The sequence below is a fragment of the Lissotriton vulgaris genome, chromosome 8 (assembly GCF_964263255.1).
Source record: "Lissotriton vulgaris chromosome 8, aLisVul1.2, whole genome shotgun sequence".
Lineage (NCBI taxonomy): Eukaryota > Metazoa > Chordata > Amphibia > Caudata > Salamandridae > Lissotriton > Lissotriton vulgaris.
Window position 1 is genome coordinate 1141747038 of NC_141696.1, and position 27981 is coordinate 1141775018.

At 44.1% G+C, this 27981-nt stretch overlaps 1 protein-coding gene across 3 annotated transcripts in view; it reads right to left on the reverse strand.

The window, feature by feature from the left end:
* The window catches only part of LRCH1 (leucine rich repeats and calponin homology domain containing 1), a 798407-nt gene that overhangs the window by 310409 nt on the left and 460017 nt on the right, over nucleotides 1–27981 (reverse strand). For all 3 annotated transcript variants that reach the window (XM_086934995.1, XM_086934996.1, XM_086934994.1), the window contains exons 8-9: nucleotides 8201–8303; nucleotides 907–1016 (exon numbers count right to left, since the gene is read on the reverse strand). In XM_086934995.1, the coding sequence (XP_086791121.1) occupies nucleotides 907–1016; nucleotides 8201–8303 (213 nt within the window). The remainder of the gene's footprint in view (nucleotides 1–906; nucleotides 1017–8200; nucleotides 8304–27981) is intronic.

A 27981-nucleotide genomic window follows, 5' to 3' on the forward strand; every position in this document is an offset into this window, starting at 1 on the left:
TTCACCAGAAAGGAGACAAGCTTCCGGGGACCGGTTTCTGGCATTTCAGCCGTCATCGGCCCGGCTTGCTTGAATCCTGATGGTGCAGTGAGCAATGGACTCATGTCTGAGTATACCCTGCCACACCTATAGTGGCCAAAAACGATTCAGAAAAGGGGGTGGTGATGAACAGAGTGTCTGTACTATTAAAAGGCTTTACCTGGCTGACAACAAAGTCTGGAGTATGTTTCTCATATGGATGTATGACAGCATTTCTGCATAAATTAAGAGAGCAAGTCATGTCACAAAATTACTCTATATTGCCTAAACAAGGGTCAGTTCATGGAAGAGGTTTCTTCTAAACCAGATTATTAAAAAAGATAACAGAATTCAGCGTACTCTTAATCTCAGTGGTGGTAAGTATCTCAGCGGGGAGGAATACCGCTTGGCCTCTACTAGTATTTAGCTACACTATAGCGATAAACAAAAACAAATAAGTAAAGAGAGCAACAGGTTACGTCATGGTGATGGTATAAATGAGGTTCTGCTACTACCACCTGAATAGATTGCACGTATCTTGACAATTGCATGAACATGTGTGTATGTGTAGATGTGACTGCATATATGCTTAATTGCCTACCTGGAACATAAAAGCTTTCCTAATGCCACTCCAGCTCCAACTTTATATCTAGATACTCCATCAACATCACCCCATGAAGAAGAAATGATAAGCATTGACAATCCGCAAAAAGATAATACACTGTAATATCTTTTAACCTAAGATCCATGGATTTCAATTATGTGAATGTATTACGCACGCACAGGTATTGTTATTTCAATGTCTGCGGATGTGTACAGTTTGCATGTGTGGACGAGATGAGGCATATTCTTGCACTGCTGGACAGAGTGATTTAATGAAAAACTTGCCTTGATGTAGTTCAGAAACGGGGATGTGAGGACATCGTCGGTATACTGTAGTCTTGAGTGTCCAGAGTCGTCATTGTCAATTAGAACAGGAGATTGGTGATGAGGCTCCACTAAGATTAGAAAAAGAAATCTGAGAAATGTAAAGCAAGCATTTCTACCAACAAGCCACAAAATTAAAGTGTCACTAACTAGATTATTTGCTTGTTTTAATACCTATATACAATATAAATGTCTCGATTATTAACAACTCTTAACATCGCCACCTGAGGTTCTTTGCAGGATGCAAAATGAACCCAAGGAGATAGGACATTGTCCAACTGCAAGAAAAGAAAGGCACAAAAAAAAATACTATGATTACTCTTCTTCAGAGAAGAACTAAAGGCTATGGACCAACATCCTTCTGCCTATCAGGATCACAACACATCAGCTCTTTAACCCCATGCATGCTCGTGACGGAACCATTCCGTCACGAGCCACGGTGGTGCTGTGCTGGTGACTGAATGGTTCCATCAAGGCCCGGCCGCAGCGCCTGCGCGGTGCTGATTCCGCGCCTGCGCTGAGCATTCTATTAGGCGGGCGGGGCCGTGACGGAACCATTCCGTCACAAGCACAGCTCCACCGCGGCTCGTGACGGAGTGGTTCCATCATGAGAATGGGGCCGCCGCGTGGCCTCCCCCTACCTCCTAGCGCTGCTGTGGAATTACCGCCGCAGCCAAGGGGTTAAAGAGCATCTCCATTATCAAAGAGAAGAGGCCACCTACCCATTCACCTCTGAGAAGAACACCACCTCTCTCCGGACTACTGTACAGGACCAAGTATAACCTGCTTACACTGTTCCATTGCACTGTAGTTTGGTAGGAATAGAACATACACACATACCTGTGCATTTCAGCCGTCACCTGCTTAACAAATACTAATAATACGATGGAATTGTCACTTCGATGGAGTAATGGAAATGGAGGGTTGCTTATTGTGATTAAAGTGGGTTTAGTAATATTACAGATTTCACTATACTAGGTACATTATTTTACTTGCAATTCATGCTATTCAATTCCGAAGCTTTGAAAGATTAAAAATCAGGAAATGATTTGGGAGATGTTCACAATAATGCCCTACACAATTTCACTTGTGTTGTTTTGCCCAACCCGTCTTTCAGCCTTGAACCTAGCAATAAAAGAGAAGCATTTGCTAAAACCTGTAATGTATGCAGTGAATGAAATGGATATTTGACTCACCTAAAAGAGAGTGCCCTTGGATGAAAAATAATCAATTGTCTGTACTTCAGGAACCTTCAAAGACCATGTGTGAAAGAAAGATTCTGTCTAAAGTGGTACTACTTAGGACGAGTAACTGTTATTCATGTTTCAGATAAGTAAAACTTCAGAGATAATTCAATGTTTAATTTGCGATTTATCTTTTCTTCAAGATGTAGACAGTCCAAAAAAAACTGGAGAGGACTATTGTCTGATTGATATAGATACATGAGAGCACTTTTGGAATTTAGAAACTAGTGATCGGAAACAAAAGTTTTCCAGATTAAAAAAAAGAATTGCTCTGGTGCTGATGGTAATAAAGTGTCATTGATATACATAATATACTTTAGAAATGTTTCTAGTCTGCCACCGCACCCTACGCACACGCATCCACAATGGAGGGATCCGAGACAAAGCTCTGGAATGGACCACCTCCTTCCTCTCCGGCAGAACCCAGAGCGTCCGCCTCCCCCTTTTCCGTTCTGTAACCTCCGAGATCATCTGCGGCGTACCCCAAGGATCATCCCTCAGCCCGACATTGTTTAACGACTGCATGGCACCGCTCTCCAACATCGCCCGACTGCACGACCTCAACATCATCTCTTACGCCGACGACACCCAGTTGATCCTCTCCCTCACCAAGGTCCCCCTCACCACCAAAACCAACCTCCAAGAAGGAATGAAGGGCGTTGCCGAATGGATGAAGAATAGCTGTCTGAAGCTGAACTCGGACAAGACTGAGGTCCTCATCCTCGGATCCACCCCCTCAGCCTGGGACGACTCCTGGTGGCTGACCACACTGGGACCAGCCCCGACACACACCGACCACGCACGCAACCTGGGGTTCATCCTCGACTCAACACTCTCCATGACAAAGCAAGTCAACGCCGTCTCATCCTCCTGCTTCAACACCCTCTGCATGCTCCAGAAGATCTACAGGTGGATCCCAACCGACAACAAGAAGAAAGGTCACTCAGGCCCTAGTCAGTAGCAGGCTGGACTACGGAAATGCCCTCTACGCAGGAGTCTCAGTCAAACTCCTGAAATGACTACAGCGCATACAGAACGCCTCTGCACGCCCAATCCTCGACATCCCTCACCACAGCCACATCACACTCCACGTGAGAGTCCTGCACTGGCTTCCTGTCAACAAGAGGATCCCCTTCCAGCTCCTCACCCAGGCACACAAAGCACTCCACAACACCGGACCAGCATACCTCAACAGACGACTCACCTTCTACACCCCGAACAGCCAGCTCCGCCGACCTCGCTCTCGCCACCGTCACCCGCATCCGAAGAACGACCACTGGAGGCAGATAGTTATCCCATCTCGCCACCAGGACCAGGAACACCCTCCCCATCCTCCTACGGCAGACCCAGGACCTACTAACCTTCAGGAGGCTACTCAAGACCTGGCTATTCGAGCAGTAGCAGCACTCCTCCCCTTCCCCCCAGCGCCTTGAGACCCTCACGGGTGAGTAGTGCGCTCTACAAATGTCCTGATTTATTGATTGATTTTTCTCTCCATACATTTTGTTCAATTTTTCTTGGGAGATGTTTTGCATTTTAACATAGCTTGAGAAAGTAAAGTACTTTCATATTCCAGTCTTTAAGTTAACTAAAGAATTAGGCAGTGTTGTTTATATTTTCTTATATCCCTTTTCCTCCCAGAACCCGACTGGGTCCGTGGTGGGAGATGTGTGAGGAGGGAATATGACATCCCCTAGCTGATCTCCTTTCCACAGAAATCTTTAATCAGGACACCCTAACTACTCGCACGAGAGCTGACAAAACGCTTTACTGATCTATTCAAGTGCAATAATTCCTGACCGGGATGAAAGACGCTATCTTTTTAACCACTGGTTTAAACCAAAAAAGTTTGTAAGTATGATCTTAATCCACGCTTTTGCATCTACCAGCGCAAGTAATGACCAGGCCAAAGCAAGGCCCTGAACACAGCACTATTTAGTGTACCATATCAGCTGATTCTTATTGTTCCCTTGCTGCTCCAGCATCCATACTGTGTGAAATGGGTAGAGCATGAATGGAGAACCCATGCAACACCTGGAATTCACATTACACTATGTTCACTTCTTCTGTGCCTTTCAAGGTACATGCTAAACCTGGATCTATCCCAACAATGGCCTCCCCAAAGATTTGGTAAATCCTCAGCTGCCTTGTAGGTGGTGCAACAGATAATGCACGTCCCCTCTGTAATTGTGCATGAGAAGTGCAGGCTGCAGCTGAAAATAAGAGATCCATATTCTCTTATGACAGCTGCTATTGTGGTAACCTGCGAAATCTCTCCTCGTCCAGTTGGGGTGGAGTTCTAGCTCAGAAATCAAGTATGTTCAACGACTGATTGAATCAAATTGAGTGGCTCTCGCCCTATAGCTAGCTGTTCTATTGCTTAAATATGAATCTTCATTATGACACCCAAGTATATAAAAGTGTCGACGCCTCCATATGCTTCTGTATACTAAAAACAAACTAAGATCACTGCAGCAGGACATGAATCAAATAAATAAATAAAAAACGATGAGCAGCATGAGCTACAGGTGAATGCATTTTCATGGGCTGTACCTATTCTCGTGAAAATCTGACATTTTTAGTAAACACTTAAGAATTGCATTACAGGGTATCAAGTCCTAATTGAAACAATTTCCTCCATGTTTTCATTTCACTCTCCTCTAGCTGTGTTGTTAGTTACATTTCAAGGATGATCAATTCTCAACCTTGCTCATTTTTATTTTCTGTTTACTATATGTAAATACATCTTGTCTCATTATCTGTTCAGGGCTGCATTTTTGTGTTTATTTCTTTGTATGTAACAATAAGAAGGCAACATCTCACCTATAATCAAAAAATATTAACAGAAGAAAATGGTATCCATATGAAACCTCCCCTTTACTAGAATACCTGTGCATATGGATGAGGAAAGCAATAGGGAGGTGTTTACTCCACACACAGGACACAAAGAGAGAATGTTGTTAATGGTGAATTGTGACATTTTCATATTTATTGTGGTAAGTTCTAAAGTGACCTAGAACTAAGGAAACAATTTGTTAAAGAAGAGCAGGTACCAGCTTAAGTGCATTATCGCCTATAGAACAGAGAAACTGGACACATGGAAATGGTAACATAAGACAGGTGGGATAACGCTGTCCCCCCAGAGCTACTTTGCATCAGTCCGTTGTGGATACACGGAGAGGGAGATACTCTGCTGCAGGTAGAGCCATACAATCTATCCTAGACTAATCATTGTAGCAAGGGAGATTGTGAACATGCACTGAATATAAAGTAGAACAGCATGGATCTAGAAAAGTTTAGTCTATTGTCAGATGCAGCTAAAAGGGATGAAAAGAACTACAACAAGGAAAAAAGGTCATCTTTTCAGTAAAGAAGCAGAAAATATCTTAAGAAAGTTGAGGGTAAAAAGCTGCTCCTCAACAGCAGAAGATGAGAATGAAATGATGGAACAATAATATCTTTGTTCACATGAAATAATGACAAAGATTTATGGTTTGGCTCAAATGAGAAACGAGACAGCCTCTTACTGGGAATATTGCCTACTCTAGGTACAGAGATCATTTTAGAGCTTCACATTGCAGAACGATGTGTGCGAAAGGATGGAAAAAGGGTTGAAAATGTTTGTTAAATTCTGAGAGCAGTACTTAAAATGCTGTAGGGCACTAACATTAAATCCTACCAGGCTTTGGAATGTCTAATGGGATAGATATTAAGAACAGCACTGGTGGTTGTGGGTAGCTGAGGCAGATTTATATTACAGCCCACTGATGAAGGCTATACCAGTCGTTAAAGACCCTCAACCCAAGTTATAATTTGGGTGAGTTTGTTTAACACCTAATATATCCAAGGTGTATAACGCTAATCGAATATTCCATCTATTGAGGTTAGAGTGTTCTAATTAAACAGGGAGAAACAGAAAACAAATATAGGAAGATTGGAGCGAAGGCCTATAGCAGCCATCATAGTCCCTGAGCCATTTCACTGTCTTCAATGGAGCGCTCAACATCCCAATGTTCTAACATTATTTACATCAATCACATAATTGACTTTTACATTACCTTTCTCAGGAAATGAACAGTGAAGATAGCCATCATGTAAAGTAACTGTGGTTGTTGAACTATATTTTCTAAGTTCGGAGGGCCTCAGAGATAACTGAATGAATTCCTTTACTGAAATATAATGTTATGAGGTTCGAGTTTTAATGATAACGGAGCCTGGGACAAGAGGCCAGTTGACAACAGGATCTGTTGACTTTTTAATAAAGCAATGGGAACTGTAAATCTCATTCTATTAAATGTATGTGTTCTACCTTGAGACTTGTGATGTATGTTTCAAAGGGGCCTTCCAGTGAACAATGTCACAGGAGATCTCAAATCCCTATCTGAAATAATGAATTAAAAAACGATTCTAGCATGCTCATTGTTGGGAATGGTTAGAGATGCAAGACTGGGAAAACCTTTAAACAACTATTTCTAAAAGATAACATCTAGCAGATTGTACACTTCATTTCTATAAACGGACTGACATCCCTTCAAGTATCAAGGAGGTATATTGCTGGGAAAGTTTTCAGTACCAGGTATAGAAATATATCACTCCATGACAACACAACACCCTAAACCAAAATTGATAATGTCTTTCTGCATCTCACTCCAAACTGTACTAACCACGTACAGTCAAACTACTTGAAAACAGCATAACACCACCACCCACACAAATTTTCCATATCCCAAAAAAGAAAAGTCTGAAAACAAATTCTGGTGTGTGACGGAATAGTTCAGACCATGCTGTGAAGGTACCTGAACTTCAACAGCAGTGTGAGGCCATGATCGTGACAACTGGGAACTACACAAATCTCAGTATTTCAACAAATCATAAAATCAGCATTCCAATGGCAAAGACAGTAGTAATATGATGACTTTTTAATGTTCATGATATTGTTTATTCTCACTACATAACATAACAATGAAAAAAGCTTGAAAGAACTTCAAGATGCTTTTTCAAACCTGCAACTGCATGAATGTAGCTGTGTGTAGAAATCCAACCAAGATAAGGAATAATGAAACTATTATAACCACAAAAAGTGACCCTGTTTTGTATGTAATAGTCCAGACTTGGAAAGGAGCGGTAGGGTTTGGCTGTAACCATTACTTAGGAAATATGATGTGCGATCAAGCAAAAATATCATTGCTCTTTGAATGAAGAATGACCGTTTATGACCATTGTGTTGAGACTTTTCATAACATTACGATTGCATACCTGGGTTTTTGTTTAATTTTCTTACTATGTCTAGTTTATGTTGAGAACTAGTTTATGCACTGTCAATGTTCTAATATCCATTGTTTGTTTTGTGGCAAGAGAGCCATTGCGTGTGTGTTTTATTATTTTATGTATGTCTAATAGTTTGTTTTATCAACACAAATGATGATTAATCTAACTGACGCTTCCTAAATCAAAAACTTAGTCACTGGATCACGTTTCCCTCAATTTTTCTAGCTGTGTACCCCTCTAACACAGGGACACTACAAACCATCATGTAACAATGCAGCATGGTTATATTATAACATAAAACACAGGAGACCTAACATCAAGACTTCTATTTCATAATAATGGCTAGCCTTTATCACCAGATGAAGCTCACTTGTCTTGAGCAGCTGGACATAGCTAAATCACACCACAAGAGTAACTTAGCACAAAGAACTTTGTCTCTAGGACAAAACCACACAAGGCACAATTGATCAGAAATTGTCATAAGGATGGAGTAACTAGGAAATGCGACGTAGGATCGAACGCTACATTCATGACAGAAATCGGTCTGACATCACTTTACGGACAAACCCAAGTTATCTTCACAAAAACCATTACAAATTTCACCTATGTGCAGATGTGTGGGCCTACATTAAATTAGACATGGAGCCTACACTTTGAACTGGGTTCAACCTAGCACAACAATACCAATATAGCAGACATGCTCAGTGAAATGATTTAAAAATATTATGGAGCCAGTACAATACCTTTTAGAGGGCTGAGGTGATTGTGTGAGTCATCCTTGAGTTGATCCTCTTCCGTGATGTTGGACATTGGCGCATTCAGACTGGTAGTCTCTTCATCAGAAGGCTAAAAAAACAAACACACACATTTCCAATCAAACTACAAAAAAGTGAACATATTAAAAAATGAATTTCTGAAAGGCAGACAGCAGAGTTAATTTCTGGAGATGAGTGAGATCTGTAAACCACATACAGTGCAAGTCATCTCGATTTAGATCTTTATTGTGCTTTGCTAGAAGCTACTGGTGCTACATGCTGGACACTCAGATTGAACCAATGTATCCAAATTCAAAAGTAACAACAAATAATTCTTACTGAGTTTCAGTATATCTTATGGGCTTTGGTGAGTTTTGTCTAGGTTCCTAATACAACAGGATGACTCTCTCTCATATGACCCAATCCCCTTCTTCTTAATTCATTTGGGGAAGAATATATTTTGCTTCTACCTAGCCTATGCAATGGGTTGTCACTTGCTTTGTGACCATTTCAGAAAAAGATTGCAACTAAAGTTTGTGGTTCATGTGATTGTTGACCTTTGTGGTAGTAGAGTCAACAAAATACTGTATGTGATTAGATTGTAAAACATATAACCAGCAGCACAATTGTAACAACTTGTTGCATTCGCAAATTACAATCAGTTCATTAAAGCAGACGGTTATCATAAGCAGGACCATACACACAAAAATAGGATATGCTGATAAAAGCGTCAATGAGTTGTGCAAAGGAAGATGCATGAAGGGAATTGACTCCCCTCCCAGGTAGTATTTTACATGGTAATAGAATAAAGGCTTGACCTGTGAAAATTTATCAGGCAGTTTGTCCCCTCAGAGAGGGCGACTGATGCAGTTTTCTTTGATTATCTTATAAGGTTTCCTTTCTCACAAGTACGTCAACAGCATTAGGAATAATGATACATGAGAGGTTAGGAATGGCTCCCAAATCACTGACATTAATTTCTTTCATTATCATATTGCCAAAAGATAATTGTGCTACTTTGTACCATATTTCCTCACATTTTTAATCAAAAAAGACACATTAACATACATGCAAACAAGCATTTGCAATGCCAATATGTATGATAAGTGAATGCAGTTTTTAATTTATTTCCTGTGTCAGTGTGTGGCTGAATGAGTGTGTTAATGCAAATGGATGGATGATAAATGAGTGGTTGGCTGCATGGTTACATGAATTAGATGGTGATGGAGGAACACGGGCAGTGTATGAGAGCAAGGGCACAATCTGGGGGCAAAGGTAGTATTAGGGAAATGTGTGTAGGGTTTCCGGTTTTCAGTAAAAACCGAGTTTAACCAATAAAACACGACCAATAGGAATAACTTTCAGTAGAACCTGGGAAACACTGGATTTTGTGGCAAGTTTATGACTTTGATATCCTCTCATATCAAAGCACTGTAAAGGCAGACACTTTCCAAGATGGATGCCTCTGTGATGACTCTTTTGGGCTAAGGTAAGCACCTAACATGCCTTTTGACCATCTGCAAAGTCCCTGAACCTACTCCCATACCCATTTTGGGTACATGGCTCACCTCATAGGAATTCGGCTCACAGCACATTACTGTGTAGTAGTCAGCATGTTCAAGGCTGAAAAATGAGTAGGATCAAGGGCAAGAGGTAGTATCATAATGTAATGTTCCTTCCCTGACTCACTCCTTCCACACACCCAAGAGGCGCCACCGATCAGCTGACCTCTCTCTGGCCACTATTCCATGCATCTACATGACCAGAACGGGAGGAAAGTCCTTCTCCTACCTTGCAGCCAAGGCCCAGATTGACCTCCTCCTCCGGCAAGTCCCTACACTGCTCTAGTTCAGGTAGGACCTCAAGACAAGGCTCTTCAGATGACCCCATCACTCAACTGAGCCCCACTCTCCCCTAGCACCTTGAGACCTTCGTGGGTGAGTAGCTGCACTTTACCAACCCTGATTGATTGATTGACTGACAGCAGGAGGTAAAGTGCCTTGTGCAACTCTCACACATGTCTGGAAGGAGCACAGTCCCTGCACGTCTTCCAAATAAAGAAAAGCAGCATGCTTGGTAAAAATCAGTTCTTAGTGGTCCTTTTACGGATTTAAAACACAATTTCATAGACATGGCCCGAAAATGTAAAACCAACTTCTTTCATAGTATGACTGCGCAGGCAACCAACCTAAGGCATCCTGGAGATCATGCAGTTTATCACTTTAGCTGGACAGCACCGAAGTTTACTGTCACCAAAGACAGTAAAGCTAAGAGTCTGCATATTCATTCATTAGCAAATGTCTTCAATGTCTCCCCCTTGACCATCTGGGAAGGATTTGCCCTGATCAGGTAGCACTACCACATTTATTGGTCCAGTTTTGGTAACTAGCGACAAGGAACAGGGAAGTGTGATAATGGTTGGCATGAACAGAACAATGAGCACCCCATGATATATATCTCATATCCTAAGTGGAAAATCTTTATTCGGTCGATGTATGTCGTTTGTCTGAAGAATAGAGAAGCAGAAAGGTGCATTAATTATTCACCATTAAATTTTTATTTGCTGCAATCTAATCTTATTGGGGTGGAAACAGATCCCTCTCTATGTGCATCCTGGACACAGGAATGTTTGGAAACCTGTAAGTGAAGTAAGGGCAGTGATGCAAATTTAGTTGGTAGAGCACATTCAAAGGAAAGGTACTGATGAAAACATTGGGAGGCATGACAGAAGGAAGGAGACATTACTAATAGGGGTGAATGGGGGAGGGAAGGAAGGAACTGAAAGCCACATTATTTGTAAGCACTTGAAAACACCATCCTTATTATATTTGTATGGAGCTAAAAAGAGTTACACTGATAACCGCAGATTTTTACAATTTTTGACAATATTGGGAAACACTGAAAAAACTCCCATGATTCACTACAAATAGAAACTGAAAACAGGAAAGCCTAAGTGTGCATGTAAGGCCAGTGAGTGGCTGACTGCATGAATGGATGAGTAAGTGAGTGCAAAGATAGATGGTTGGATGGATGGATGAGTTAGGGCATGGATGCGAAAGAGTGTACACGACTGCGTGGGAGCAAGGTCAGTAGATCTGGGTAGGAGTAGGGTGATGAGGCTGGGAGACATAGTGCAGTGTTCTCCTGTGGGCAGCGACAATGCAATCAGTGTTGGGGCACCACCAGCTCCTGTGGTCAAAGACCGTGCCATCAGTGTGAGGCCTCAGGATACAGGCAGAGGCAGTTCTGTGAGTGCTGCAGTGCAGGAGCTGACTAGGGTTGCTACTTGGCTGGAGATGAATCACTATCTGATGAGAAACTGCTATGTCAGTTATACTCGGTTCTTCAATTCCATTTCACAGCATTGACTAGCTACCCCGATTAAGGATTATTTTATGAGATGTAGTGTCTATCACCATACTAGAGAAATTACACAAACTACCAGCCTTGATAATGTCAATGTGAGGGAGAGGACACCAAATAAAAGAGCTGAGCCCTTCTAACATACCAATGAACTTGGGGTCAAGGTGAGAATCCCTGTCATGGCTCCTTGCGTTAAGAGCAGTGTGCACTTCCAATGCTTCGTGCAGAGGGAGAAGGGGCCTTGGGATGTAATGCAGTGCCAAAGTTGACACACTCACACCTAGCATCTCAAAGAATGTTCTGTAAGTTGGGTTATGAAAGAAGATAACACTAATTTATGTGTATAAATTCAACACTTTACCTGGCAAGGTAGATTGGGATAATCTATTGAAGCACAGCACAAATTGTCCCATGTTTAGAATGGTTTCAAATCTGTAGGAAACCAAACAGCTTCCAATTGGAGTATGCCTGTGGGCCAGGGTACCTAAGGTGTGTGCGGACCATTGTCCCTTCCAGATCCCCACCTTTTCTATGTATGCACAAAAAGGGGGCTAGAAGTCAGTCTCTGCTTTTTTTTAGGCAACGACTCAGAGACGGGCACGGAGTACCCTCATTGTGTATGGACGTGCCTCATCAGTATACCATAGTCTACACATTTTTGTAAGTGGCAACAAAAATAGAGTACTTATTCTGTTTACTATCTCCAAATGAAGTCAATGAAATTCCAACGTTTTATGATCTTTTTATTAGTCCTTCTGGTACTCATAAATTTCCTTTCATAAATCTTTGCTGCCCATCACGTTTCACAATTCATTCAGTCACTTCCTCAAACTGATCTTCTTTAAATCAGAACAGAAATGTCTCTTATTGTAAGTGGGGTACGTATCTCGAAGTTATCATGTCTGGTTTTCAAGACAGGATTCTTATACCATTCACAATATGAACACAATTTATGTTGGGATTTAAAAACATAGCCCTGGAGAAGTGACTGAATGAACCATGAAATACGTCTTGGCAATCAAAGATTTATGAAAAGATTTATATAAGAATTAGAAGTTGAAAAAAATCATATAAACTTGGAGTTTAATTAACTTCATTTGGAGACAGTAAAAAGACAATGTTCTCGTTTTGTCACCCCTCACAAGAATTGTTTACTTGAAGTCATCTATCCCAGTGGTACTTAACTTTTTGACTTCTGTGTACCTCCACCTAACCATTACTGGAATCTGGGGACACACAATGAAACATTATTACAATCTGGGGACCACTACTGAGTCCTTATTGGAATCCTTAGACCCAGACCTGAACATTTTTGATGATTGGAACCACAACACAATACACAAATATACAGAAACAAAGAAACAAGAAATCAGCAAACAAATACATAAATGATGAAATGTGTTATTTCAAATATTCAAAAATTAAAATTTGAATTTGAATGGGAGGTTGGAGCTTTTTTAAATTCAGTTCAGGTCACCCATACTATGTTCTGTTAGATGCAATTGCCCTGTTCCAACGAATCAATCTGAGGATAGCAACTTCATTTTTTGCGTCCAATTTAAAATTCCTTCACATTTACAGAACGTTTTAACATTTTCAATGTTGCTTCTTTATTTATTAGAATGTATTAATCTTTAAATATGATTTTATATTCTAAGCAGTTGCAGACCCCCTGAGTAGGTGTCACGAACCACCCTGATCTATACACTTGGGAGGCTAAGGTGCACCTCTGCTTGTCACTCGCTGGTATCCTTCATCTGCCCGGGTAGGTGCCCGAGTCCCTGGTGAGGTAGTCCCTGGTTTCATGATATTTATTTAAAAGACTGTCCGCACAGTACAAGAAATGTACCTTCATTGGGGACTGGCTGTCACCACTGGGTGAAGACAGGGCAGACAAATCGACAAAGAGTCCGATTTCCACAGGTGTCTCTCATCCTGTACATCAAACAAGAAGGGAAGGTGTACCCCTACGCTGCACCACTTTAGGCTTAGTGTTGAAACTCTTGCTGCAGATGTGTGAGCCTAAAGCATGCCCAGGGAGAACTGGGCCTCTATTGGACTGTAGTTGGATGGTAACTACATAATCAGCTTCAGATGGGAATCCTGGCTCAGCCTGTTGCTCCCATTCAGCATATGCTGATGTCCATGCTGCACTGAAAGGACAGTCAACATCTAGTCCAAATCAACAGAGACTGCACAGCTTTCTAATTTCCTTCTGCTCACCAAGGAGGACACAAAGTGTACCCATTAACCCTCTCACCCACTGTAGGAAAAGCAATTCATTCTCCAAGAGGCCGTAAAGACTTCCAAACGATTGTTTACCTCAGAGAACTGCTTAGAGGACTGTTACTGTGTTCTGGCTGTTGTGCTGCCTTTCTATCACCATCTGGCTCTCAGGTGCTGCACAAATCCAGTCTACAGCCCTTCCTTTTCCATTTGTAGCTGCCAGCACTTTTTTCAATACAGGTCTCAAAACTGAGCAACAAATTCCCAACCAAGCATGTCACATCAGGGGCATCAAACTCTCCAACCTTGCTCAGTTCCCAGGAAGCAATCTCCTTCACTAACAGCCACATCGGTCCAACAACATACAGAGCTTTAACCGTTGCTACTTCTACATAGGTAGTGAAAACAGAGATGTTTGTCCAAACATTGTTACCACCAGACAGAGTATTGTTCATGGTACAGTATATCACTAGAATTGCTCCAAAGCCCACTTTTTAGGTTTTGCTTGGCGAAAGCTGCGCTCTGCGCAGATTTTTCGTGCAGGCGAAAACCTAATGAGTATAGTATGGGGCTTGGAATCCGCCCCCGTCTTCCATTGGCTAGCTCCATAAATGGAGGCTAGCCATTGGAAGACACGTTTGTCCGTCAATGCAGGACCAGATTCGGGGGCGTTCCCGAGAATTTTTGGCTTTTGGCTACGTCACGCTAGGTCAGCCAAAAGCCAATTCTCGGGAACGCCCCTGAATCTGGTCCGGCATTGCCGGCACCCGCCTTCCTGCTCGGGCCGTGAGAAGGAGCCCGCAGCCGCCGCCCCGTCTTCGGCGAGGCCCCGGAGAGGAGGAGCCTCGCCCAACGCCAACCGGAGGAGAACCAGCGGAACACTGGAGAGACCGGTGAGTCCCCTCCCGCTGTCATGGCGCCCCAGTGTCTGTCCGATGGTGTGCTTCTGCCAAGCTTCAGAGGAAGTGCAGGTGAGTCGCTTCGTTTTATTTGGGGCTAGGGGAGGCTCCCTCCCGCTACCCGTGTGTCCGTTCCCGCCCCCGTACCCCCCCTCCCACTCCCTGTGTGTCCGTTCCCGCCCCCGCACCCCCCTCCCGCTCTCCGTGTGTCCGTTGTTCTTTTTACCTTTGGCTGCAATCATCAGTTCTTCAAAAAAAGCGCAATCGATTTGCAGGGAGAGGATGCGCTCTGAGTGAGCCCTTTTAAACCATTGGCTTTCATGTTTTTCACGGTTTGCCCTTGCTTTAATGGGCTGTTTATCAAGGCATCAATGCCATTTCGTGGATGTTTACATTATCCTCTTTAGGTCTGGGTAATGGGGTTTCAAGCAGTCCCTTTGATGTGATATTAGGGGACACTGCAACATTTAATTTGCTAATATACTTTCTGATTTACTTTTTGTTTTTTACGTAGTGTTTGGATTCCTTAGACTATCATAAAGAGCTAGTACAAATCATCCTCGTATGCTCATTTATTTTACTTCGTAGTCATGGTAACCTGCTGCTGGATTTTGTTTTTTTTGTTCACAAATAAATATTTGCAAGCACATGCTTTTTTTTTAAAGATCCAATTGAATTACTGGCCCTCTGTCACAAGTACCTACTGTTCAATATTGTATGCGGCAGGTCTTTTAACCACTTACGGTATCTTTAGACTTCTTTTCAAAGCACTCTTCTTTGAGAGTCTATTTTGTCTTTGCTAATGCTGTCTGCGCATCAAAGAGGCCCTTTTTATAACTGATAAGGAAAACAACATTATTAATGAACCATCCTCGTTTTACATGACAAGTTTAAACAGTATGCAGCATTCGGCAAAAAGGTCTGTTTTATTAAACCTGCCAATGCTCTGTTGACCTCACTGTCTATGCTACTTCCCTTGATAACTCATCCGGGCGTCCGAGCAGTGTCCCAGTAATCATTTAATAATACATAATAGACTAACTATGGGGTACACTTGTGAGGCATGGCAACCATGAAGCACGCAGATGAACAAGATCGAGTGAGAAAGAGATTGTGAAAATGTTGGCATTATTATAGTAAAACATATATAAAAAGGCAGTTTAAGCAGATAAATGTATCTATCGATCTCTCTCCCTCCCTGCATATCCCCCCCCCCCCCAGCACGTCAGGCAGGGGGTTCGGCGCCCAGCAGCACACAGCTTAAGTCCCGCAACCAACCCCCTCCTTTTTTTTCCGCTCTTCAGCCTTGTGGATCTAACTAACGCAATTCTGCAAGGGGCCACACTTGGGGTGGATCTGCAGGTCACCGAAGTGGCAGAAAATCAATATAAGCAGCCTGTCCCCTCCCTGCCCTTTCCCAGCCTGTCCTCTCCCAGCCTGTCCTCTCCCAGCCTGCCCTTTCCCAGCCTGCCCTTTCCCAGCCTGCCCTTTCCCAGCCTGCCCTTTCCCAGCCTGCCCTTTCCCAGCCTGCCCTTTCCCAGCCTGTCCTCTCCCAGCCTTTCCACTTCCAGCCTGTCCACTTCCAGCCTGCCCTCTCCCAACCTGCCCTCTCCCAACCTGCCCTCTCCCAACCTGCCCTCTCCCAGACTGTCCCCTCCCTGCCCTCTCCCAGCCTGCCCTCTCCCAGCCTGTCCCCAGCCTGCCCTCTCCCAGCCTGCCCTCTCCCAGCCTGTCCCCTCCCTGCCCTCTCCCAGCCTGTCCTCTCCCTGCCTGTTGTCGTGTCCCGGCGGCAGCAGGCAGCAGCGTGCACTGCGTCCCCGAAGTAACAGCCCTAAAGCAAGCAAGAAGTACGCCCCCATCCCACCAATCCCTGTTAGGTAGTGGCAACTGTCCAAACTGGGGTGCAGACAGCCCCTCTCACCTTTCGGCCTGGTACCACTGCACCAGCCGCACTACTTCCCTACTGACCGTTCTCCACTTCAGCCCCGTCTAAATTACAATTCATGCTTTTGACCCTTTTGCCTGCTTGTGCTTGTTTTCATGACCCTGTTGCCTGCTTGTGCCTCTGTGTGCCCCTGTTGCCTGCTTGTGCCTCCGTGTGCCCCTGTTGCCTGCTTGTGCCTCCGTGTGCCCCTGTTGCCTGCTTGTACCTCCGTGTGCCCCTGTTGCCTGCTTGTGCCTCCGTGTGCCCCTGTTGCCTGCTTGTGTCTCTGTGTGCCCCTGTTGCCTGCTTGTGCCTCCGTTTTCGTGCCCCTGTTGCCTGCTTGTGCCTCCGTGTGCCCCTGTTGCCTGCTTGTGCCTCCGTGTGCCCCTGTTGCCTGCTTGTGCCTCCGTGTGCCCCTGTTGCCTGCTTGTGCCTCCGTGTGCCCCTGTTGCCTGCTTGTGCCTCCGTGTGCCCCTGTTGCCTGCTTGTGCCTCCGTGTGCCCCCGTTGCCTGCTTGTGCCTCCCTGTGCCCCTGTTGCCTGCTTGTGCCTCCGTGTGCCCCTGTTGCCTGCTTGTGCCTCTGTGTGCCCCTGTTACCTGCTTGTGCCTCTGTGTGCCCCTGTTGCCTGTTTGTGCTGTGTGGGTGTGTGTGGAGGGCTCTGTGTGGCTGTGTGTGTGGGAAGCTTTGTGTGGCTGTGTGTGTAGGAAGCTTTGTGTGGCTGTGTGTGTGGGGAGCTTTGTGTGGCTGTGTGTGTGGGGGGCTCTGTGTGGCTGTGTGTGTGGGGGGGCTCTGTGTGGGTGTGTGCGTGGGGGGGGGCTCTGTGTGTGTTTGTGTGTGTCATTTGCGAGAGATAAAGCTAGTGGCATTGTAAATGACAATGCCATTTATTTATGTTAAAAAAAACATAAATAAACAATGTCAAGAGCAATGCCAATAGCTCTAACTTTAACAAAGGCAAAACCATTGCATTGTAAATGCTTGTTGTTTCAGGTACCCAGCAAGTTCTTTACGTCAACCTGATGCCACCACAGAAGGTCTGGGTGGGAAGCCGAATAAACGCTCACAAAAAAACTCGTTGTCATCTTAATTCACCCCTGCTACACCCTACCAAATGTGTTTCTCGCCCAGAGAGCATCAGACGAAAATGGCTGTGCATCCAAAGAGCACTTGTTTGTCTACAATTGACACTGGCCTTCAACTCCTTTTAATGCACTACCTTGTATCTCGGGTAGGCCACAACAAATTCGCATCAGCTGCCCTTGGAGAAAACATGCGTGCTACACTGTAAAAAGAGAAACAATGTTCACCCTTTCTGGCGTATTCAATGTGGTTACAATGTTAAGAGGGGTTTGTAACTCTAGAAATTCAGCACAACACAGATGATACAGATGATACGGACAGCAGTATAGGAAAAACATATCCTAATGTCCCTGCCTTAGCACACTTATCAGTGAAGATGATTTTTATCAGGTTGTTCGAATGCTGTGCTATAATGCAGACGATACACAACTTATTGTGCATTTTGGACCCCCCCAATCACACACACATACACGCTCCCCGACTCAGTCGTCACCGACCAATTGACTGCTGTGTATTCACATGCCTGCCAACTTACATGGCGCCACAGTGTGACACGCTACATAAACTCCCATCACACCGTCACCCAGTGAGGAGCCGATATCACACTCTAGCAGGAAAAACAAGCTGAAACCCACTGCAAATAGTGCTTTTGCAGCTCGTTTTCGAGACGCTTTTAAGTGCCGACGTCCATTAAGGGGTGTGAAAACACCCCAGGACTTCGGCACCTGCCTCAGCAAGCTTTTTATTTTTTGGTAGGAGAGGCTTAGAGGCAGTGTGGGGTTCAAAAAGTGCCTTCTAGGTACTTATCGGCATGAGGCCAGCCCCTCCTCACACTGAGATTGTTCTTCAAGTTGGCAGGTGTATTCAGGAGTGGAAGAGCTCAAATTTCTTTCTATTAAACAGCGGTAACACCGAGTTTGTACTAGTGGACAGACAGAAGAAGAGCAGGCACGGCTCGCTGTAGCTGGGCATAGTTCGGAAGCTTCCTCCTGCAACTCAAAGTTGAGAGTCTTAAGCAGGGCTCGAGTCGGAGTACCACACAGGTGGACGGCGTCCCCGCATTTATTTTACCGGGAGCTCGATAACTGCAGCAAATGGAGCCACACATCCACTCTTTGGCCTCTCTGGGGCAAGATCGGAGCCCATTCAGAACGCTGCTCACCCGCTGGCTTCTTGTTGTATATTCTTACTTGGTTCAATATGGCTACTTGGTGTCTGTAGTCCTTTCTTAGTGTTCCTACCTTCTCTATCTCCCATAGTACCTATTCTATCTGGTGTGTGCGGGATTCCAGCCTTGGCAGTTGGTCTGGTCAGCTGTGAGGTTTTACTGCTCTGCTGTCTTATTCTATGTAACTTAATACATCCATCTTAATTACCTGAAGACGTGTCCTGCTACCTACTTAACCTATTTACAACACTTCTCTGATGCAATTGCATCTAAGGGGTGAGCGAGGGGAGGCAATATGTCTGATGGTGCACGCCACCTTTCATGACGTCACTTCCTGTTGTGACGTCAGCGTCCCCCCACTTCTTTTTTTAGGACTTGTGTCCTGGTCTTAAGAGTCCACATGGATTAGGTGCTCTGCTTTAAGGCACAGGTACATTCTTTGGTCTCATCCTCTTTATATGCCCTTGAACGTTCTAGGTAAATCTCTCCCTTTCTGCCTCTGACTTGCACCCTAGACTGGTAGCCGCACACGTTGATTCCCAGCCACAGTTGCTATCATTTATATCTAGTTCTTCCATGTAATGCTTTTAAGAAGCTTCAAAGAGCCCAAACGTTAGCAATCCATAAGGTTGCATGGCTAGGAAGTTGTGATCATGTGTCAGCTGGTCGTACTCAGCTGAGCCATTTACAGCACAGACCAATCAAGTCTATAAAACTGCGTCTCGATATACCCACCGCCTCGTGTAGTACGGTCTGTCCGTCTTGGCTCCAAACTGAGGGGCTTTATTCCACCTCACCTCATTGTTGTTTAAATTCCGCTTTGCTCCAGGAAACGGACTAAGACATCTGTTCTTTTGATTGTTAGCTTCATGATGGTTAGCCTCAGGAATTCTCTAGGGATATGTGTTTTGCTGATTTCTCGTTTCTCTTCCCAGAATCTACTGTAGAGTCCCTTTTCCTGTGCACCAGGATATCCCAAAGGGAGGGCACTGCTTGATATAAGTAAATCAAAGCAATTATTCTCCTCATAAAGAGTGTGGATACCTACTTGAATGTGGGGGACACTTTCTGGAGCCTGACGCCGCCGTGAATGAAACGGCACCAGGCGATTGCAGCCGCTCGCTCCTCACCGCCCACCGCCCGCTGCAGTCCCGGCCAGCGGACTACAGCACCCAGCTGCCCTAGGGAGGGCGTGACGCTCCACCATGCGCCCGGAGGCGCCATTAGACCACCGAACACCTCCCGCCCCGCGCGACGCGCGTGGGCGGCGCCGGGCTAAGCCCGGGCAAAGGGCGGGCCGTCTGTGGCCGTCCGTGGTCGACTGTGGTTGGGCGGGCCACCCCCTTAAGCTCCTATAAAGGTGAGCCACTAGACACTAACATGGGAAAGCGCAACAATACTACTACAACCCAGATCTCTAAAGCCCCCTCTGTTATACCTGCCTCAATTGAAAGCATGTTGGAAAATGCTTTTAATTTAGTTACTACTGAGATAGCTAACACCGAAAGAAGAATGTCTATGGGACTGTCAAGCTCATACTTAGAAGCCCCACAATGGCTAGGAAGTTGTGATCATGTGTCAGCTGGTCGTACTCAGCTGAGCCATTTACAGCACAGACCAATCAAGTCTATAAAACTGCGTCTCGATATACCCACCGCCTCGTGTAGTACGGTCTGTCCGTCTTGGCTCCAAACTGAGGGGCTTTATTCCACCTCACCTCATTGTTGTTTAAATTCCGCTTTGCTCCAGGAAACGGACTAAGACATCTGTTCTTTTGATTGTTAGCTTCATGATGGTTAGCCTCAGGAATTCTCTAGGGATATGTGTTTTGCTGATTTCTCGTTTCTCTTCCCAGAATCTACTGTAGAGTCCCTTTTCCTGTGCACCAGGATATCCCAAAGGGAGGGCACTGCTTGATATAAGTAAATCAAAGCAATTATTCTCCTCATAAAGAGTGTGGATACCTACTTGAATGTGGGGGACACTTTCTGGAGCCTGACGCCGCCGTGAATGAAACGGCACCAGGCGATTGCAGCCGCTCGCTCCTCACCGCCCACCGCCCGCTGCAGTCCCGGCCAGCGGACTACAGCACCCAGCTGCCCTAGGGAGGGCGTGACGCTCCACCATGCGCCCGGAGGCGCCATTAGACCACCGAACACCTCCCGCCCTGCGCGACGCGCGTGGGCGGCGCCGGGCTAAGCCCGGGCAAAGGGCGGGCCGTCTGTGGCCGTCCGTGGTCGACTGTGGTTGGGCGGGCCACCCCCTTAAGCTCCTATAAAGGTGAGCCACTAGACACTAACATGGGAAAGCGCAACAATACTACTACAACCCAGATCTCTAAAGCCCCCTCTGTTATACCTGCCTCAATTGAAAGCATGTTGGAAAATGCTTTTAATTTAGTTACTACTGAGATAGCTAACACCGAAAGAAGAATGTCTATGGGACTGTCAAGCTCATACTTAGAAGCCCCACAATTCCAGTCAGTTGGCACGCCCAATATTTTACCACTTTCCCCAGTGGTCACAATCAACAGAGCTGTCTTGCCGGCAATTTTACTCCCTGTACCATCAGTGGCCAATAACGTTATTACCATTACAGACTACAACAAGACCCCACGGACCTCACTTTCATTCCCTCCTTGGTCCCCAGTGATAAGACACTCGGAGAGAAAAGGAAGAGAGGACCTACTAAACCAATACCAAATAAGAGGAAACAACCACCACCAACGAAGGGCAACCAACCCCACAGAGCATGTGGTCTCAGGGGAAAACCACATCTAGTAGGGGCCCTGAAACAGAGACTGTACCCTTAGTTCACACAGACATTGCTACTGACTCTTCAAGTTGTGAGCAAAACTCCGCCTGCACACAGACTGAACAAACTATGGGAAATGCTTCTCAGGATAAACTAAATGGGAACTTCATTGAAACGATAGTAGACTCAGTTTTTATACAAATGAAAAGTCAAATGGATAAACAGTTTAATATGATTTTTAAAAGACTGGACAGACTAGAAAGCCTGGTGAAAAAGGAAGATGTAAAAAGAAAAGGTACTATTAGTATTGACAAGTTAAGGGGAGAGCGATTCCTAAAAGACATAGAAACTGTCAACAGGGGCATTTTGGGAGAAAGGTCCATCTGTGGTACTTTGAACACAAAGAGTGTAACCAGGTATAGTGACACAGGGAGAAATCAGCCTCTGCCATCACCAGGTACCATTGCGGATAAACCACCTCATACCGTGTCGCATGCACCAGTAAGGCAGCCCTGTTCCCCCGTTGGGGTGGTGGGAGCCCCAGCGGGGTCTGCTTCTGGGAAATCGGGTATACCTGAACATGTTATTTCTGACAACGGGTTAATCAATGTCACACGACCTATAAAACAAACTGGCCCAGTCCTTCACCTACCCCCTGAAGCCTGCCCATACGTTTTAATCTTAGCTGGAGTCCCCCCTTTGAAAGAAGATCAAAGAGAATCTTGGGTTCAGTTAAAAAATAAATCTAATGATTGGTTGTCAAGGTATAAAGGTGTTGGGATGCAGATTTCTAACGAAATCTTGACAGTACGACGGGTAGACTGGGTTGGCCCCTCGCCCAAAAACATCAATGGGGATTGCATTGTCATAAATTTCAGGCACCCCTCAACTGTTAAATACCTATTAAACAGCAACACCACCATTTTTAGTCCTTTAACCGCTGTGACCTCCCTACTCTTGGGTTATTTCTATAGACCTCCACAGAGACCATATAACCCAGTCACACCAATCTATTCATTATTTAACAGATTTAGTGCCCTATCTGATCTGGAGAGCCAGGGCTGACCACCAATGGACCCCCCAGAAGTTATAGAAAGCCCCATGATTAACAACAAGGCTTCTCAGCATAACATTAGACCAAGCACCATCATCTCCGTCTCCAAGCCTCGTACGGAGGTCATATTGCCAGGGAAATTAAACACAACTGATCTTGTCACCCCAGTCATTACCCCTACTGATGGGTTAACCGTACTGAGTTGGAACATTGCCGGTCTTAAAGCAAAAATGGAATCCATTGAATGGGTTGAATGGATCAACAACTTCGATATTCTAATGCTCCAGGAAACATGGTGCACTAGTTGTCTGCTCCTTGAAGGCTATACTTGTTATAATAACACTGTACCATGTCCGGTGGTGGGACGACCTAGTGGAGGTCTATCATTATGGGTAAAGATCACGTCTGGTGGAAAAACCAAAACTCTGGCGACCAATGATGAGAACTTTCAGGCTTTAATTTACTCCAGTAAGATAAAGTTATGTTTAATTAATTTTTATAGCAATGATTTCTCATCTCAACCGAATAATAACTTTATAAGGCTATTTGATTTTATTGACAAAATTGAGGATGGACATACCTACGGTAAATTTGATGGGATCATCCTGGGAGGCAACTTTAATGCCCACATTCATAAGAGCAGCACTAATTTAGTTGCCCCCCCCTAGTCGGGTGATGCCTTGTAAAAGAGGGGAGGAACTACTTAATCATATAACCACCCGTGACTTAGTCAATGTCATGGAGATAGCCAGTTGTACCACGGGCGAAGGCCCTCTGGCTACATATATAGGCCGTGGCTGTTCCTCCACAATTGACTGTTTTCATCTCTTCCCGACTTGCGGATTGTTTAGTAAATGCTGACGTCCCCAGCACCGTATATAGCGACCATAAACCAATTTTGACTGTTTTTAATTCTATTAAAAGATTGGACAAGCGACAGGAAATAGGGGCAATTAACCTGACGGCATCAACTGATAAACTCAGAGTAATCTGGAAGGGGATAGACAATAAAGGGCTCTTAGCGTGCATTATTAATAAACACCCCCAATTGATTAATATTTGTTTATCCATTAAACACCAAGGTCCTGATATTATTGCTGCTTTTGAACGGCTATGCGTGGCTTTTAAAAAGGAGATTTCTAAACCAGTCACACGCCTGAATAAAGATCCTAGGTGGTTTGATGGCTGTTGTTCTAAAGCAAATTGGGAACTATGGGAAGCTCTTTCAGCCGACCCACGAGATCATCCCCTAATAAGACAACTAAGGAAACACTACAAGCGTGCCACTAAAACTCGGGCTGAAGAACTATTAAAAGAACAGTGGGAATCCCTAGCCCGGACCGCCGCTCTTAAAGATGTCGCTGGGTTTTGGGGCAAGGTTAAATCTCTGAGGTCCATAGGTTCAAACATTACCCCTATGAACTGTAGTATACCAGGTAAAATGTGGGAAGATCATTTTACAGCCATTTACGCTGCACCTTGCGCATCAGCTGATACCATCTACCCAGTTATGGCACGTAACTTTACAATAACGGAGGTGGAAGACGCAATAAACCAAAGCGCAGACAACAAAGCACCTGGCCCTGATGGATTATCAATCGATCAAATTAAATCAGAGCCTGAATTTTGGTCACCTCTATTGTGTAATATTTTTAATAATCTATCCCACACCCCTGCCCCGGAGACCTGGTCCAATAGTATTATCGTCCCCATCTTTAAGAAGGGTGACAGACTCAATCCTAGTTGTTACCGTCCTATATCTTTAATCGATAACACCCTGAAAATTCTAGGCAGAGTCATTTTTAACAAGATCAGGACATGGGGAGAGGATTTTAAGATTTTACACCCATGTCAACGGGGTTTTAGAAGCAATGTGGGGACCGTGGAGCAATGCCTGAATTTAAACCTAATAATGGGCAAATACATCATAGCCAAAAAAGCCCCCTTGTATTTAGGATTTATGGATTTAAGTTCAGCTTTTGATTTTGTTAACCACTCTCAATTATGGGTGGTTCTTTTAAACTATGGGTTAGACAAAGCACTTGTATATTTCTTGGCCCATCTGCACAGTGATTTGAAAGCCCGTGTTAGAATAAACAATGAAGGGGAGGTTTCGGAGGACATTTTAATAGGCAGGGGGGTCAGACAAGGATGCGACTTGGCCCCCCTGCTTTTTATCTTGTACATAAATGAATTAAGTAATTCACTGTCCAAACAAACAAGTGATGTTCCTACCATTAATGGCACTTTACTCCCCTGCCTTTTATACGCGGACGACGTGGTCCTTATGGGCCGCACTCCTAAAGCACTACGCACTTTAATACCTATATGGCAGATCTTGGCCTATGCACTAATTTTAATAAATCGTACATAATGTCGTGTGGGCCCAAAAAATATAATATCCAGCATATTACGTCTGGGAGTGATGCATTAAAAAGCACTAGAACTTTTCCCTACCTAGGCCTGATGTTCTCTAATACATGTTCTTGGCAGCACCATGTGGCCCATGGGAGGAACAAATTGGGCAAGGCAATAAACTCCATAATCAGCCTTCGACAACCCAAACGTGCTGAGATAGTAGTCCCGCTATTACAAATCTACCGAACCCAATGCCTACCTACAGCCACCTATGGAGCAGAGGTGTGGGGGTATACCAATAGTGCGACCATACAGAGCGAAGAGAACAGATTTTGTAGAAAGGTTCTGGGGGCGTCCATGTCAGCACCCACCTATGTTTGTCATTGGGAGCTGAATCTTTTTTATGTGGAGGATTTCATTAGGTCAAGACCAGCACTATTTTGGTTAAAAATATGGCGGAACCCTGCTGCGTCTTTGACCCAAGAAATAATTTTGGACTGCCTACAGTGCGACAGGGCAAATTACATACCTTGGTTGGGGGCAGTAAAAAGAAGTTTAGCAAGTGTGGGCATGGCACATCTATTTACCTCCCATCGAGCCACTGAACAAACGCAACATAAGATTGTAAAAGGGGCATTGTATAATCTATATCAAAAAGAGAGAGAAACATCTGAGCAACACAAACCTGCTATCATAAGATACATTCCCCTGCTGGCACATGGTGGCAGGCCCAACAATATGCCGCAGGGATACCTTAGAAAATATTTGGGGAGGTGGAACAGACGTTTGCTCTTTCGCCTCAGGGATGGAAGCATCAAAAATTCCCTATCATTTCCACTGGGCTTTAAAAAAACCTGGAAGCTTTGCAATGTCCTTGTAACTTGGGGTGTAAACAAAGTTTGTTACATTTTTTGTTTTTCTGCGGTTTTTATACTAGATATACAAAACTTTACTTAATTCCCTATTTTAAAGATCATGCTGTGGTGGATTTTAATCTAGCATTTAAGGAATTATTAATGCTGAGCTGTGATGAAGTAATCTTTACAGTAAGCTGCTTTCTTCAATCAGCGACACGTTCACGAGCATCCATGAATATGCCCTGATAAATTGAACCACCTGAATATTATGCGGTTTTGCACAAGAGATTGTTTATTTATCTATTGCACACTTGCACTTTATTGCAGTCCCCACTGTACACTGTTGACACTTTACATTTGTTTTTAACGTTTGGCATATATCGAATTAGTCCATATAATGGTTACATTTACTGAGTACATGCCTAGCTTATAAAGCAATGTATTTTTTCTTTTTTATTGATCTAATAAGACAGCTCCCTCCTAAATTTAAATGGTCAGACAACCATCATGTAGATTGATTTTGTATTTTTAAAAATTGTTCCATATTGTTTTAATTGTTTATTATGATGATTGTTGTGATGATTCTGTACTTTTATGGATGTTTTTATATATCCGAATAAAGATCCTTTGACTTGACTTGACCTACTTGAATATATACTATATTTCTTGTATCGCCGCCTATGCCTTTAAAAACAGCTTTGATTGCTCCAAGTCAGTAAACCTTAATAAGATAAACTTGTGTCTGCAGCATTAAAATGTGTATCACTCAATACTGAACTTCATTCATAAACATCTGCCCCACTGAGGTCGGTCAAGCAGTGTGACTGATACAATAATGTCTCCAGGGAACCCACATGGATAAACCGACCATCTAATCTTTTGCAGCCTTGATTCGCAGCTTTTCACAGGTGTTTCCTGCCAGTGTGCTGCTGGTTTACAGCTCAGCCCAGTAATGTCACAAATGGTGCCCGCGCTGCCACAGGTAAGAAACTTGCTCTCATTTCCTACAGCTGTGGTTCTATTTTTAACTTGCTGAGATGGGAATGTGCTGATAGGATTACAGCATCCAAAGCACATGAAGACAGGTCTCTAGAAATCTGAAGTATACCAGCTAAGGAACCAGAAGTGGTGCTATGAATACTTGAAATATATCATCCTGCTGGACCAGCACATCTACCCATAGTGCTAAAGAGTCACTCGGTAGTCGTACGGCCATCCACAGCCTCAAATCTATTAGAGGTGGAAATATTAAAGTTTCCCACTCCGCTGGTGGGTTGATAGGAGGGGTGCAACAGGACTATTTCGATACCTTTGATACAAAGTTGGAGGATAAAAAATCAAGTGGATTAACCTGCAATCTATTTGTTACATTCTGCAAATGGGATGGCTGGTACAAAAGCCTTCCTGTCAATTCAGGCTGATCAAAATAAATCCCTAAGCAACCCCCTTTGGTACTTTAAGGCTGTGCCAATCCAACACACGTGGCAAACATGTTTTTGAATTGGAAGGCACCCCCTCTACCCTCATTACAACAATGTACTACTTTAGACATCAGTTTCTCTAAAGATTCATTAACTCCCTTTTCTAAATGAGTGATGTTCAATAACATAGCAATATATGGAATTGTATCAGGTGGCAAATTGAGACTACTTTGTACCGGCACGGCCTGTGTAAGAGGAGCATGCTGATCATCCTTCCCACCAGGGCAAACCCCCCTGCTCTGATTAGGATGATGTTTGCCTCCAGAAACAGGCCAATGGAGGAGCCCTGACAGTTAGGTGCTTAGCAGATGGTACTAAATTCACTTCTTGCTGAACCAGGCCCTCAAGTCCCTGCTTCTCATGTACCATTTAAGTGACACGAACCGGGGACTAAATATACTGGTTTGCCCATCATTATAATAATACCTGGAATATTAAGCACCTGCAACTGCCCCGTAAAGAAAGTGGTTTTGACGGAGGACTGCATATCCAAAATGGAGTTTTCAATTGTGATCAATATTTTATTAGAAGCGTCAAAAGAGATCTTTACTAACAGCTCCATCTTAGAGTAAAAACAGTCCAAGATCTACTCCATAAGTTTGAG